We start from the raw sequence: 13,399 nt of genomic DNA on the forward strand, positions 1-13,399 counted from the left end.
CACAAAATATGCTGCAAGATCGACCCATTTTAAGGCTTAAAATCTACCTTTATTTTCTCTTTTTCATATTTATGACAATTGAGGAGGAGATGATCAATTTTCATGTTTCCAAACTATTTTATCTGGCACAATTTGAGTCGTGGCTCAGTTTTTAATCTCTCTTCCCCACCCCTCCTCACCTCCCCCCCCCCCTCTCCCCCACACTCTCCCCCCCCACCAGTTTCTATATATCAATCTTAATCACTCTCTCTTTCTCTCTTTTTTTCACAGAAGGTAACAATTTTATTGATTAAATTCCAGAGTACAATCAATACAACAATCTCAAATGCCAAAAAACACTATATACTACAATCACAAACAATAAAAGTAGGAAACAGTAAAAACCATATCTATACAACCACGAATGCTTCCACAGTAAACCCCATTTTTGGCAAGGTTATCAGCGTCAGAATTCTTTTCGCGATATGCATGTACAAAAGTACATTCCACTTTAGCACAACAATCTTGTACCTCTCTTAGCATGTCACAATAAAACCATGGACATTCCATTTCCTTCTTAAGCCATCTAATCACATTCAACGAATCCCCTTTGACCACCAATTCCATACTGAACTCTTTAGCTAAATTTACACCTTGAAGCACAGATCTCAGCTCAGTCTCATTAGACGTTACTTCACCAATAAGACCATAAAAGTTCTTCAACACCACACTATTATTATTTCTAATGAGACCACCTGGGTTCCTGAAAGAACTCTCATCAAAATTCAATTAAATCCATCCATCTGAAGGTGCTTCCTAAATCCCCACTCTTAACTTCTTAATAGATATATCCCTGAGTACAATATGAGCATTATACGTAAGGTCCATTCTAGAAACGCCCCACCAGTCATCTTTTATCGACAACTACTCTGCAGCAACCACCCTAATCTTCTCACATATTTCATAAGTTATTTTAATAACATCTTCAAAGCATCTTATTTCTCTCCTTCCATAACTCCTACAGTTACTTCAGCAGCTTTCCAAAACATATTTCCTTTTGTGTAAACTCCTTCTACATTCCACTATGAAAAAAATTCCATCAACTTCTAAGGACATTACAGATTGCAACCCAAGCCACGCTAGACACCACTCCCAAACAATCATTGCATAACTACAGTGCACAAATAAATGGTCCGCTGTTTCTTCATCATTTATACATACATTTGGCAGTATTTTGCCTCTCTTCCTTAACACATCAATTGTTAGAATTTTCCTCAATGACAACAACTATATAAAAGCCGTTATCTCCTCCAAAGGTATAGGCAATTTCCAGATCCTTGCTAAAATAGACTCCTTCCGTGTATGTCGATCGCTTCCATGTATGTCGATCATCGAACACTAGCTTATATGCAGACCCCACCGTGAATGCTCCTTTCTTATTTGGCTTCCATATCACCTTATCTTCCATTCCTAGACAATGGTAGTGTTGTTGTAGTAACACAAGACACTATATATTCCTCAGCAACAATCTCATTTACTCGTTTATAAGAATATCTTATATCCCAATTAGTTCTTTAACCACTTCCTTCTATCATCTCAGACACCATTTTACTCTTTGAAGTTGCTTTGGCAACAAATTTGGAAACTGGGTTTCTTTAATGGTATGTCTCCTATCCACTTTTGTTGCCAAAATTTCAAAGCGGTCCCCTTTCCAATCTGCGTCCTCATATTACTCAAGAAGAAATGTCTATGTGATACAATTCCTTTTCAAATCAATGATCCCCTTTTTTTGTTATTCCCCTTTGCATGATGGCATGCTCCTTATCTATCCAATACTTTTCCCCCAAGATACATCTCCATAACTGATCTTTCTCAACCGCACATCTCCACCACCACTTGGTTAGTAACACACTATTCATCACTTGACTGGTATACACACCTTTTCTCAGCTAACCAAATTAAACCTCTTCTTATTTTCACTTTCTCCCCATAAAAATCTCCTCATAAGTCCTTCCAGTTTCTTCACCTCTCTCTCTCTCTAGTGGGATTAGGCAGGACTTTTAGCCAAGATAAATTGTATTTTTGCCTTACACTAAATTCAGATCCTTCTTATGAAACGACTGAGATGGTCAATAACAAATATCCATCTGCATTATTATAACTGAAATATAGAAAGAGATAATCACTATTGCACCAAATTTTGAATAAAACTATCTTCTTCTTTTTTTTAATGTTTTGAATAATATTATCTGAAAGGTTTTTGCATTCATGGGGAGAGAGAGAGACATATGTGGAGGGATGGATACCCATACCCGAAATTTCCCACATGCAAAATGCCAGCCTGAAACGACATTGTTGCTGAAACTAAAGCAAATACTAAACTTCCATGGTATGAAATCATGGAAATTTAGCAGGTCAGCCATCATTATGCATTACCATCATCAAAGCTTTTTCCCATCGTCAAAGCCATCGATAGACATCCATATAGAAAAATTATATAGTCAATCTCTCTCTCTCTCTCTCTCTCTCTCTCTCTCTCTCTCTCTCTCTCTCTCTCTCTCTCTCAAATCATTGCACATATTAATATCCAGCCAGAACTATTGACCTAAAAGCTTCTTCAGATATCTTCAAATCAATTAACAGTATGATGTCTGCATCTCTCTCACTTCCACACAAACTGATACCAACTTCTGAGAGCAACTCCCTGTCTATGAAAACCCACCATCTCTTTCCACTTTTAGAAACAAAGTTCACTGAAGTTAAGCAACTCCAACAAGTTCATGCTCAAATGACAGTAACAGGACTCATCAAACACACCGGTGCCCTCGCCAAGTTCATCTCCTCCCTTTCCAATTTTGGAAACTTGGCCTATGCCATGGTGGTTTGCACCTATGTAGACCACCCCAAAGTAGTAGCATGGAACACCATTATCAGAGCTTCTCTGGTTCAAAACCTTCCAAAAATGGCAATCATGGTATATTTGAATATGATCCATGAATCCATCACTTACCCAGATAACTACACATTCCCATCATTACTCAAGGCTAGTGCCCAACTAATGGAATTCACAACAGGCAAGGCCTTACATGGCCAAACTGTTAAATTTGGACTCAATTTAGACCTTTACATAGAAACCACTCTGATCAAAATGTATACAGATTTTGGGGATTTATACTCAGCTGAAAAGCTATTTGGAAGAATGGGTGCTAAGAATTCTATAGCATGGACAACTTTGATCACTGGTTATGCACAAAAAGGTTATGCTAAAGACGCTTTGCTGCTCTTCTCTGAGATGGAATTACAAGGTTATGAGCCAGATGAAGTGACCATGGCTACTGTTCTTTCTGCCTGTGCAGAATTGAAGGACATTGAATTTGGGCAGAAGATTCATCATTATATCAAAAACCGAGACCTCAAAGTTTGCACGGTTCTTGGGACTTGTTTGGTAGATATGTATGCGAAATGTGGAAGGATTGATGAATCCAGAAATATGTTTGATGAGATGCCTCAAAGAAATGTGGTCTCTTGGTCTGCCATGATATTGGGTTATGTGCAAAATAACCAATGTTTCGAGGCTCTGAGATTGTTCAAAAAAATGGTTTCTGAAAGTGTAAGACCCAATGAAGTAACCATGATAGCAGTGCTTTTGGCTTGTGCACAGGCTGGAGATTTGAATTCTGGCACGTGGGTACATGCCTATATCGATAAAAACCAGATAAATTTGACTGTAAATTTGCAGAATTCTCTAATAGACATGTATTCAAAATGTGGGTCAGTTGATTTAGCTCACCATATTTTCGAAAACATGAAGGCAAAGGACTTGGTTTCTTGGAATGCCATGATTTCTGGCCTAGCTCACCATGGCCTTGTCAAAGAGGCTCTCAATGCCTTCTCTTCAATGCAAGAACAGGGAATCAAGCCAGATAATATCACATTTATTGGGGTTCTAACAGCTTGCAGCCATGGAGGTCTTGTTAAAATGGGGTGGCAAAAATTCAAAGAGATGAGAGAGAAACACAAAATAAGTCCAAAAATCGAGCATTATGGATGCATGGTTGATTTGCTCGGCCGAGCTGGTTTTCTCGTTGAGGCCATGGAGCTCATAGACAAGATGCCAATGGAACCAAATGGTGCGGTTTGGGGAGCTTTGCTTGGTGCATGCAGGGTTCATAACAATCTCGAGTTGGGTGAGCTGGCAGCAAAGAGGCTCCTTGAGATTGAGCCCCAAAACGATGCAAATTATGTGCTTCTCTCGAATATCTATGCAGGGTTTACTCGATGGGAGGATGTAAAGCTCATCAGAAAGATGATGCATGAGAGAGGAGTGAGAAAGATCCCGGGATGTAGCATAATTGAAATCGAAGGATTTGTTCATGAATTTCTAGTGGGAGATAAGTCGCACCCTGAGTCAGAAAGCATTGAACCAATGCTGAATTATGTCATGGAGAGATTAAAATTGGAAGGGTACGTTGCAGAGAGGTCTCAAGTCTTGTTGAATCTAGATGAGGAAGAGAAGGAAAGCTCACTTTATTGGCATAGCGAGAAATTGGCACTCTGCTTTGGGCTTATCAAGACAAAGAAGGGGGATCCAATTCGGATACTAAAGAACCTTCGGGTTTGTGGGGATTGCCACACTGCATTTAAGTTGGTTTCGAGAGTTTTCAAAAGGGATATTATCATAAGGGATCGAAGCAGGTTCCATCATTTCAGAGATGGGTCTTGTTCATGTCGGGACTTTTGGTAAAAGAGGGCATCAGTCCACCCTGTGCATTATCATATTGCTTTTTCAAGAATTCATTTAGAATTCATATTATTTTTCAAATAATTCCTTGAGACATTTCTAAGAGTTCGAGACAAGCAACCATTACTACAACGGAAAGCATGCTATAATCTAGTAGCCTGAGAGAGAGAGAGAGGCCTGCCAACAGGGCCACACACCCTGTTCTTGTAGGTCTCATTGTTTCTACAACCGCCCATCATTTCATTGGACAACTATGACACTAATGCATCGCATTTTCCGTAGTTCACTGAATTATAATTATCTGCCTTGCAATGAAATCCAGCTATTGAGATTGGGCAACTAATTAATTTTATTAAAGAACTCGAATATCCATGGCTTCAATACAAGATACATTTTTACTTATTTTAATAATGCATACATAAGGTAGTAGTGTCACCCCAACATCTTCAAAGTCTAGGTCTAGCAAAGATGTCTTTTGTGTTCTTCCTTCGAGGGAGTTCCAAATCTCTCCATTTCTCTTCATCGACCTTGGAGAAGTAATGATCGACCATTTTCTCACTCACTAGCTCCAGCTTGGAGGGCTCCCACTGTAAAATAAAAGAACTTATCATATTAGATACACTCCAAAACTACACGTTCCAATGCCAAGTATTTGCTTTTGTTACTTATGGTGGGATTTTCTAGCTTTCCTGGCTTTCCTTTATTCTTTCTTGATGTGCAACGAAAAATAACTAAATAGCTGTAGAATGAAAAGAAAAGACAACGAAAGAGAGAACAGACAGGTATCAAAATCAGATATATATCTTACCTTTGGGTTTCTGTCCTTGTCTATCAAGATTGCCCGGCAGCCCTGCAAATGAATGTCACTTTTATTTGACATCATCTTTCGATAAATGAATACTAATTCAAACAACTGGAATAAGGATTTTATTCAAAGTACGCAGAAGCCTGACATGTTTAAAGGACGGGGGTATAGAGAGAGAGAGAGGAGTGCGAATGAAAACTGGTATTGTTGGCTACCTCATAGAAATCTTTACTAAATTTTTTGCGCAAGACATGGCAAACCATTCTGTACTCTTGGATGAGGCACTGATCGAGACCTTGCAGCCTACCTTCTCTGATCTGGTTGACAAACACAGACAGAATACTAAGTAAAAAAGCATTAGCAGATTTTGCAAAGTGAATTTCACAACCAAAAAAAAAGAAAAGCAGGACCCTGTAGCGATTCTATGGGGCATCCTATTGGAACAAAAACTTATTTAAGCTGACCAAGATAATCAAATTTCTCTTTTTTTTTTTTTTTTGCTCCGTCTGTTCTACCTTCCTTTCCCTATACAATCAAATGATAGTCAAATTCTTATTTTAATAAATCATTAAATACCAATGCAACAATCTGCCCTATCAAATATGATCGTCCATTCATCCATAAATGTCCTATCTTAACTGTTCCCCCACAGCCAAAATTCCCAATCAAGAGAAGCAGGTAATTACCGATCTGAGAGAAATCTTAAGGCTCGTTGGTGACGCAGCCTTTAATGACTTAATTGTGGCAGAAAGCCATGCATCTGCTCCATTGGCAGCTTCCTTCTCCTAAACATGAAGGTAACATTCAGATTAAAAACCTAAAAGGGGTTCCATAGTGAATATTTTTCTGCTATTAAAACTAGATAATAAACCATGAAACTTATAAAATTATACTGCAATCCAATAGACTATCATATACTCTAGGTCCACTGGGATCATCAGTGGTTGATCAAATACTGAACAGTAGAGGAAATAGAGACCACTCAAGAACAGGATACGACCCCAATAATGGATCCCACTGCCCATCAACATCCATCATTGCAGTAAACGTTTATGAACCTAATGAACTATGGTTTTCCATACTCCCAAATTAGAGATTAGTCGGCTCTTCAAATTACATACAAGAGCAGATAGAATTTCCTCAACTGTTCTTTGAGAGAAGAATTTATCGATAACATTCAGTCTGCAAGAACCACCGTAAAAGATATTCAGCATGTGCCAAGGAAATAATGCTCCCATACAAGTAATCAGTTACATACATTTCAATATCATTTATTTAAAAAACAAAGCAAAAGACACGCACATGGATTGCTACGGTCATGTTCCGAGAGGCCTATCCTACTATTTTGAACCATTAAAAAAGGTAAATGAAAAAATTCTCAAGTGCACAGAGGAGAGCAAAATACTGTCATCTCAATCAAGAAAAGTTCAAGAATAAATTGAGATCTTGCCTCCTGAAAGCACTGCCTTCCTTCAAAGGCACTTTTTGCGAAAACCTATCGATAACAGTACAAATGATATCTGGGTTGGAGGTATCCACCTTAGACAATTCCTCTTCTAGGGAAGCCAATTTCTGTTCAGTGACAAAAAGCAAGCCACCACAGTGACATCATAAGCTATGCAAAAATGGAAAATCAACATGGCATTGTAACATGGTAAAGTGTGGTGTAAGAAACCATAGTTCACTGGGGTCATCACTGTACGATGAAATAAACGAGGGTGATGGACAATCAGTGAGACACACCAGTTGGGTTCATGCTGGTAGTCCCACTCTCCACCACTATCCATCATTTCAATGGAGAATGATGACCCTAATGGATAGACTATGAATTCCAATAGTCCAGTGGGTTATAATTTACTTTTCTGGTGCCAAAGTAAGAGTACCAGACTACCACTAGAATGAGTGATCTCTTGGTATGACCTGTCCTTTAAAAAAAGAAAAAACAGAGAGGAAAACAATAAAGCTAAAAGGTGGAGGAAATATGAAGAAAGGTACCGAGGAAAAGACAAAGTGCGTTGCCAGGCCACATGCAAGCATCTCGGCACCATCCAATCTTGTACCAGTGAGGCCGACATATTCACCTAGCCAGAGAGAATTAACATACATTATCAAGAAATATAAACTCTTTATGCAGAAATCTCCCATGTTCAATCTACCATAAATGTACATAATAGAGATAAACTCTTTATGCAGAAATCTCCCATGTTCTATCTACCATTAATGTACATAATAGAGGTTATAATAAAAATAACTAAAGATATGATGAAGTACGTGGTTCTCTACACCAACAAGTCAGGGTTTCAACTGAATATGTATTTCCATAAATATCAAGAAATGGAGGATTGACATTCCTATTATTTCCTGGTATTGGTGCAAAGGGCCATCAGGATAATCTCAATATAGTAACAGTCGTTTTTTTCCCTTCATCATCCTCTTCTCTTCTTTTGCACCTCTCAGTTGGAAACTTGTGGACAGCCTTCTCTTATTATATGTTTCTGAATGTTTTCCTTATTCCTTTTTTTTAAAGTTACACAGCCCTTTGTTTACACTTCCTATGAAACTGGATATGATCCTTCGTCCTATTTTTATCTATCCGAGAGAACCCAAAAAACCCAAGATGGATATGAAGAACAGAAAACAACAATGTTTATGTTTGAAATTGTACCTAAGAAACCTGGGAGCCTAGGTAGAAAATAGGTTGCACCCACATCAGGAAAGAGTCCAAGCGATGTTTCTGGCGTTGCAAAGACCTATGCGACATAAAATCCTTAAAAAGATCAATCATAAAGACTGAACAAATAAATCCCAAAACACCAAACCTAGAATGACACATGGTCTCAAAATTAACAGGACCAATATAGGACTTTTAACAGGAACATATAGAGCAAATAATAGCATACTCCTTCACAAAGAAAACCTGAAATACTTGACATGTTAAATTTCACATTAACACAATGTAAGGTTATACTTTTTCCTAAGAGATCAGTATTCCAGCGAAGTAGAGCATAAAATGTTGATTAAAAGACAAAGATAGAGAAGTACAGTTTTTTCTGTGACAACTCGGAACCTCCCATGTATGGAAACTCCAGCACCACCTCCCATCACAATCCCATTGAGAAGTGAAACCTTCAATGATGTTTTTCATTATGAAGAATATATATTCAGACTTGGCCATGTAAAGGAATTTTATTTTATTTTATATAGCTAAAAAAAAACACTGCCAAAGGAACGGTGCATGAGCTTACCTGGGGAGTCATATTTGTTGCCAAGGTAAAATTTAAGACATATTCTTCCCAAAAGAATTTCGCAGCCAAATCCCAGCGACCTGACATAGGAAAAGTGGTGGAATCTTCTACAGTCAATGTAAAATATGAAATGATCGAAGAAATCTCAGCATGTTGGCTCATTACAAAATAACTTAGTACTTAGAAAATTAATACTATAATAAGTACATTGAAGAACTACTATTGTAACTCAGGGGTCTAAACTCTAAACCAATAGGCATATTCTTTAAAATATCATATGCCAACTGAGAATCACAAAAAGGTTTTACCTTCATTGCCCAAGCGAGCCACAGATGCAACATCACCACCAGAACAAAATGCTCTCCCTTGTCCCTGCAAACATCAAAGTCACAGATAGAGAGAGAGAGCACGATTAAATTTTCAACAAATACATCATAAGTCTTCTGAAATGGAGCAGGGATGGACACAACGATAATTTTCTCCTTGGGAATTGCCAAGGAAGCTTATTTTCTGGGTGGAAATGTTAGTTGCCAGTGGGATTCCAGCAACTAAGTATTCTTTGCTCCTCATTTCTTTTTTATTGCCATACAAAATCAGAGGTGAGGAATTTTATTTGGGGAGAAAACTAAGACATGCACAGTATTTCATGTTTGTCATTTGATTCACAACAAAAAAATATCTTTTTATGCAAAAAAAATAAAATGGAAAAGATGCATTTAGGAGACATACCTATTGCTTACAACACATTGAAATTTCATTGTGCTTCATGGGAACTCAAGCTAGCTACCAAGTAAGTGTCCTATTTCTACTGGTTGTTAACTGAGAGATTGTCACTATTTGGTGCTATGAATCAAAGAACTTCGCTCCAAAAGAGGAATGGACCCAAGACCCGGGTAGTCAGAGCGGTAGAGCCACAACTTGACATCTTGGCTTCCATTCCTACCTATACTAACACGTCAAAAAAAGGAAAAAATAAAAAATAAATAGAAGAAAAGAACTTGATTCCAAAAGGGCCATACCTTAACAATTAATAGTTTGACATTAGGATCCTCCTCATAGGTTAGGAACTTCTCTAGTAACCCAGATATCTGAAAATCAATCATCAAGGGCATCATGATAATTTGCATTGTCAGACAGGGAAGACAATGCCATAGATATTCAAGAGGCTCCATCTTTTCGAGTAAGCTATATTTTTTAGAGTTAATTACCATGGCAAGAAAGCCTTGATAATTTCTTGAAAGATCGTGTTTTTTATGAGCCTGAACGTATTTCACTTCCTTATTTTGTCAGTTAGATCCAAGAAGAATAGTTTGAAAAGATATCAAATTGCACTAAATCAGCTTAGATTATGAAAGATGCATTCCAAGTGAAAAGCATTAACAAAAGAACTTGACTAATGACATTGATGAATAATCATATAAGACAACACCAATCCCAAATGAAATAAGCCTTGAAGAAACCATGAAAGACCCATGGGAGAAACATATGATAATAAAGAAGCAACCACTACAAGAAAATTTTTGAACATACCATTTGATGTGACAGAGCATTCAATTGCCAAGGCCTATTTAGTATCAATATCCTCACATTAGAATTTCCTTCTATTAATATCTGTTTAGCCAAAATTATCCAAAAGAAAAGAAGGGGTGAGCCCGTGTAATGAAATATTACTGAAAGTAACGAAGTTATCGTTTCACAAGAAATGATCATGCGTAGCACCATAGGACCTTCCCAAATATCAACAAAAGTACAATCACATTTTGTAACAAATGACATACTTCAGATACTCAAGCACTCTACATATGATATTACATTCAAGCATTAACCATTCTAGACATTATTTTATACTGCTCTAGTTTAAGTTTTTATCGCTTTGCTGTAGGTTGCCAAAGGAGGGGCATATGCCCCTTGTTAAGATGCAACTAACAGCATTGTTGCATATCCAACAAACGCTTTTAAACAGCAAAAAAAAAAAAAAAAGGACAAAAAGAAATCAAGAAGTTCATCATAGCCTCCAAAAACCACATAAATGAAAAAGAAATGTAATTTTTTTTAGAATTTAATATGTATGCTGGGTGTAATCCAAAGCCTTAAGATTTCACAATTTCCTTTCAATAGAACTAGCACCTCGAATCCAAAAGTTTTATGAAGAAATCTTCATGAACTCATACTGAGAAACCAATCTACGATTTCCCATGAAAACAAGGGAATGTTTTTTTCATTTTAATCTGTTAACTTGGCATTAAGGTAAAAGAGATATTACAGTGTACAAAAAATACTGCCCTCGAAGGGCAGAAGACAAGGGAATGTTAAAGAATAACCAAATAAAAAAGAACCACAAGAAATGTACCCCAAGATATATATATATATATATATATATATATATATATATATATATATATATATATTATGTGGGGGGTTAACTGAAAATGGACAAAACAATTCCAATTAGTTCAAACTTCAAACTTTGAAGAGTAAGAAAATTGACCAAAATATTTTCTTTCAATATAAGAGCAAAACCATTTTGTTTAATATAGTGAGAATTAATACGAGTCAACGAGTATGATTGGAGAAAGAGAGAACGAGTTAAATATATAGTCCAATTTAGAAATATTGCAACAACTTTTTTTTCAGAAAAATATCTGGCCATTCACCGAATCTACTGAAAAAAAGATGAAAATTTCTTATTTCGCTGTAAAATGATAAAATTCACAGAAATGAACCATACAAAAAGAAATAAGAAGAAACGAATTCCAAAGTATTCATAAACTCTATTTCAGAACAAACCCATGAACAGAAACCATAGAAAATTAAAGAAAGATTCATAGCTTGACCGAAGAGAGAAATTTAACGGCACAGTGATCCATATGAGCAGAGACATAACCTAAAAAGTAAACCTTGAAATTTATTACCTGTTCGGTTTCTAGAGAATCCGAATTCTTGGATCCCATGATTCCCCTAGACAGAGAGCAATTCAATTACGGGAAAAGCGAGAGAGAGAGCTCATAAACTTGTACATTTTCCCCTGTTTTTAAAGTAACCCTCTTAGGGCAGACTAGGATGGATTCGGAAGCTTCGGTCAGAGGTTGAAGCTTCGGTCAATAAAAAATAAATAAATAAATAAATAACCATTATAAACGCATTTTTTAAATTTTTAAATTTTTTATTATTTTTATATATATTATATATAAATATCTAATTTATTTATATTAAATTAAAAAAATATGAAATCTTCATCCGAATTGACAGAAACATCGAATTGCTTTATTTTTCTCACCAAATCGAATAATACAATGAAGCGAATCTGACAACGTTGGTGTTAGTTCGATGGCTCAGACTTAATCTCAATAAACAATGAGATATTATTTGGTTTTTAATACTATTTGGAAAAAAATTATATAAGTCCGATGCTTTGAACAATCCAAATAGGGTGCATTTAAAATATTTCACTAAAGAAGTTATTTTGATGCTCAAATATCTTCAAAGAAGTTAAACAATCCAAATAAGGCATACTTACAATATTTCACTAAAGAAGTTATTTTGACGCTCAAATATCTTCAAATTGATCATCTGGACCTCAAGATGCACGGACATGAGAATAAAATGGATTTCAAGTTTTGGAAATAGTGCATCTTGTAATGCATTTTTTTATATCGCCAATTTTTAAGATTTTCAAGTTTTCATAGATCTGGTCGATCTACACTATCTTTTAAGCTTTAAATTTTATAATTAAAGATGGAAATATATTTTAAGGATGTCACAAAGATTTTCAGTAATGAAACTGCATTTTTCAACACTATTTAAAAATGAGCTTTACTTTGATTGTTTAAAGCCTTTGCTTTATACAAACCGCCCCCATATTATTTTTGTTAATCTATTTGATCTTGGGAAATACATGCAACTAATCTCGGCTCAGAAAAGAAACAAGGGAAACTTAGGTAATTCGGGGAAAAAGAATTAGTATTTACTTACGTTCTTTTTTTGGGCCAATTTTGAAATACTCCCAATGTAGTACTTGAAGTGTTGGACTGATTTTTTTTTTTTTGAAAAGTCATATTGTTATTTTGTTGATAAGGTTATCAAAAAGACAAAGAGTCAGACATATCGCTCACATACTTCAAGTACCATACACGCTTCTCAAAGAAAATTTGAGGCAAAATGTGGTCTGGTACCTCAAATGTATTTCGGTATAAAAAAATGACAAAAAAAAAACCCCTTAGTGTACATTATGAAACTAGGGGGATTGTTTTTAATTAAGAAAGGCCAATGGTCTATTTTACCAATTTTAGAATTTTTTATATTATTTATTTTGTATTTTTGTTTGACACATAGTGAGGTGCACATACCCCTAAAATTTCAGATTATTAGATTTATAAAAATAAAATAAAATTCAAACATTGAGACTATGCTAATTATCAGATCAGGCTAGATTCAATCTGAGCTTATGGACAAATGCGAGAATAGAAGTTACTACAAGTGAGCCCAATAAGACCGTGCTAACTACCGGATCAGGCTAGATTCAATCGAGGTTATGGATAAATACGAGAATAGAAGTTACCCATACAAGTGAGCCCAAAGGCAAAAGTTGGCAAAAAGTTGGCAAAAAGTTAGCATAAGGTCTAGGCTTTT

At 36.1% G+C, this 13,399-nt stretch overlaps 1 protein-coding gene and 1 pseudogene across 5 annotated transcripts; one reads left to right on the forward strand and one right to left on the reverse strand.

The window, feature by feature from the left end:
* Positions 1-264: 264 nt before the first annotated feature.
* On the forward strand, positions 265-5,014 carry LOC105420913 (pentatricopeptide repeat-containing protein At1g08070, chloroplastic pseudogene; annotated as a pseudogene). The gene has a single exon (XR_016047847.1). The product of XR_016047847.1 is annotated as a pentatricopeptide repeat-containing protein At1g08070, chloroplastic pseudogene (transcript).
* A 31-nt stretch (positions 5,015-5,045) lies between these two features.
* Positions 5,046-11,865, reverse strand: LOC18437440 (3-hydroxyisobutyryl-CoA hydrolase 1). 4 transcript variants are annotated; one of them, XM_011626272.3, is made up of 14 exons: positions 11,683-11,865; positions 10,301-10,381; positions 9,790-9,858; positions 9,079-9,142; positions 8,771-8,850; positions 8,568-8,651; positions 8,191-8,275; positions 7,521-7,606; positions 6,976-7,097; positions 6,647-6,707; positions 6,212-6,310; positions 5,741-5,842; positions 5,529-5,570; positions 5,046-5,307 (listed from the first exon to the last, which is right to left on the reverse strand). In XM_011626272.3, exons 1-14 carry the CDS (start codon positions 11,719-11,721, stop codon positions 5,167-5,169), a joined length of 1,155 nt encoding a protein of 384 aa, XP_011624574.1. In that variant the 5' UTR covers positions 11,722-11,865; the 3' UTR covers positions 5,046-5,166. The 4 variants fall into 4 exon arrangements, 3 of the variants coding, with proteins under 3 accessions (XP_011624574.1, XP_088712218.1, XP_088712219.1); XR_016047848.1 differs by lacking the exon at positions 6,647-6,707; XM_088856092.1 differs by lacking the exons at positions 6,647-6,707; positions 6,976-7,097.
* Positions 11,866-13,399: the final 1,534 nt, after the last annotated feature.

Source organism: Amborella trichopoda, chromosome 13 (genome assembly GCF_054954075.1).
Source record: "Amborella trichopoda isolate Santa Cruz 75 chromosome 13, AtrichopodaSantaCruz75HAP2 v2.0, whole genome shotgun sequence".
Classification (NCBI taxonomy): domain Eukaryota; kingdom Viridiplantae; phylum Streptophyta; class Magnoliopsida; order Amborellales; family Amborellaceae; genus Amborella; species Amborella trichopoda.

Coding starts and splice junctions, on each gene's coding strand:
- LOC18437440 (XM_011626272.3), bottom strand. CDS start 11,721: ATGGGATCCAAGAATTCGGATTCTCTAGAAACCGAACAG. Junction 8,276..8,567: donor GAGTTGTCACAGAAAAAACT/GTACTTCTCTAT, acceptor TATGTCGCATAG/GTCTTTGCAACGCCAGAAAC. Junction 7,098..7,520: donor CGCACTTTGTCTTTTCCTCG/GTACCTTTCTTC, acceptor GTCACTGAACAG/AAATTGGCTTCCCTAGAAGA.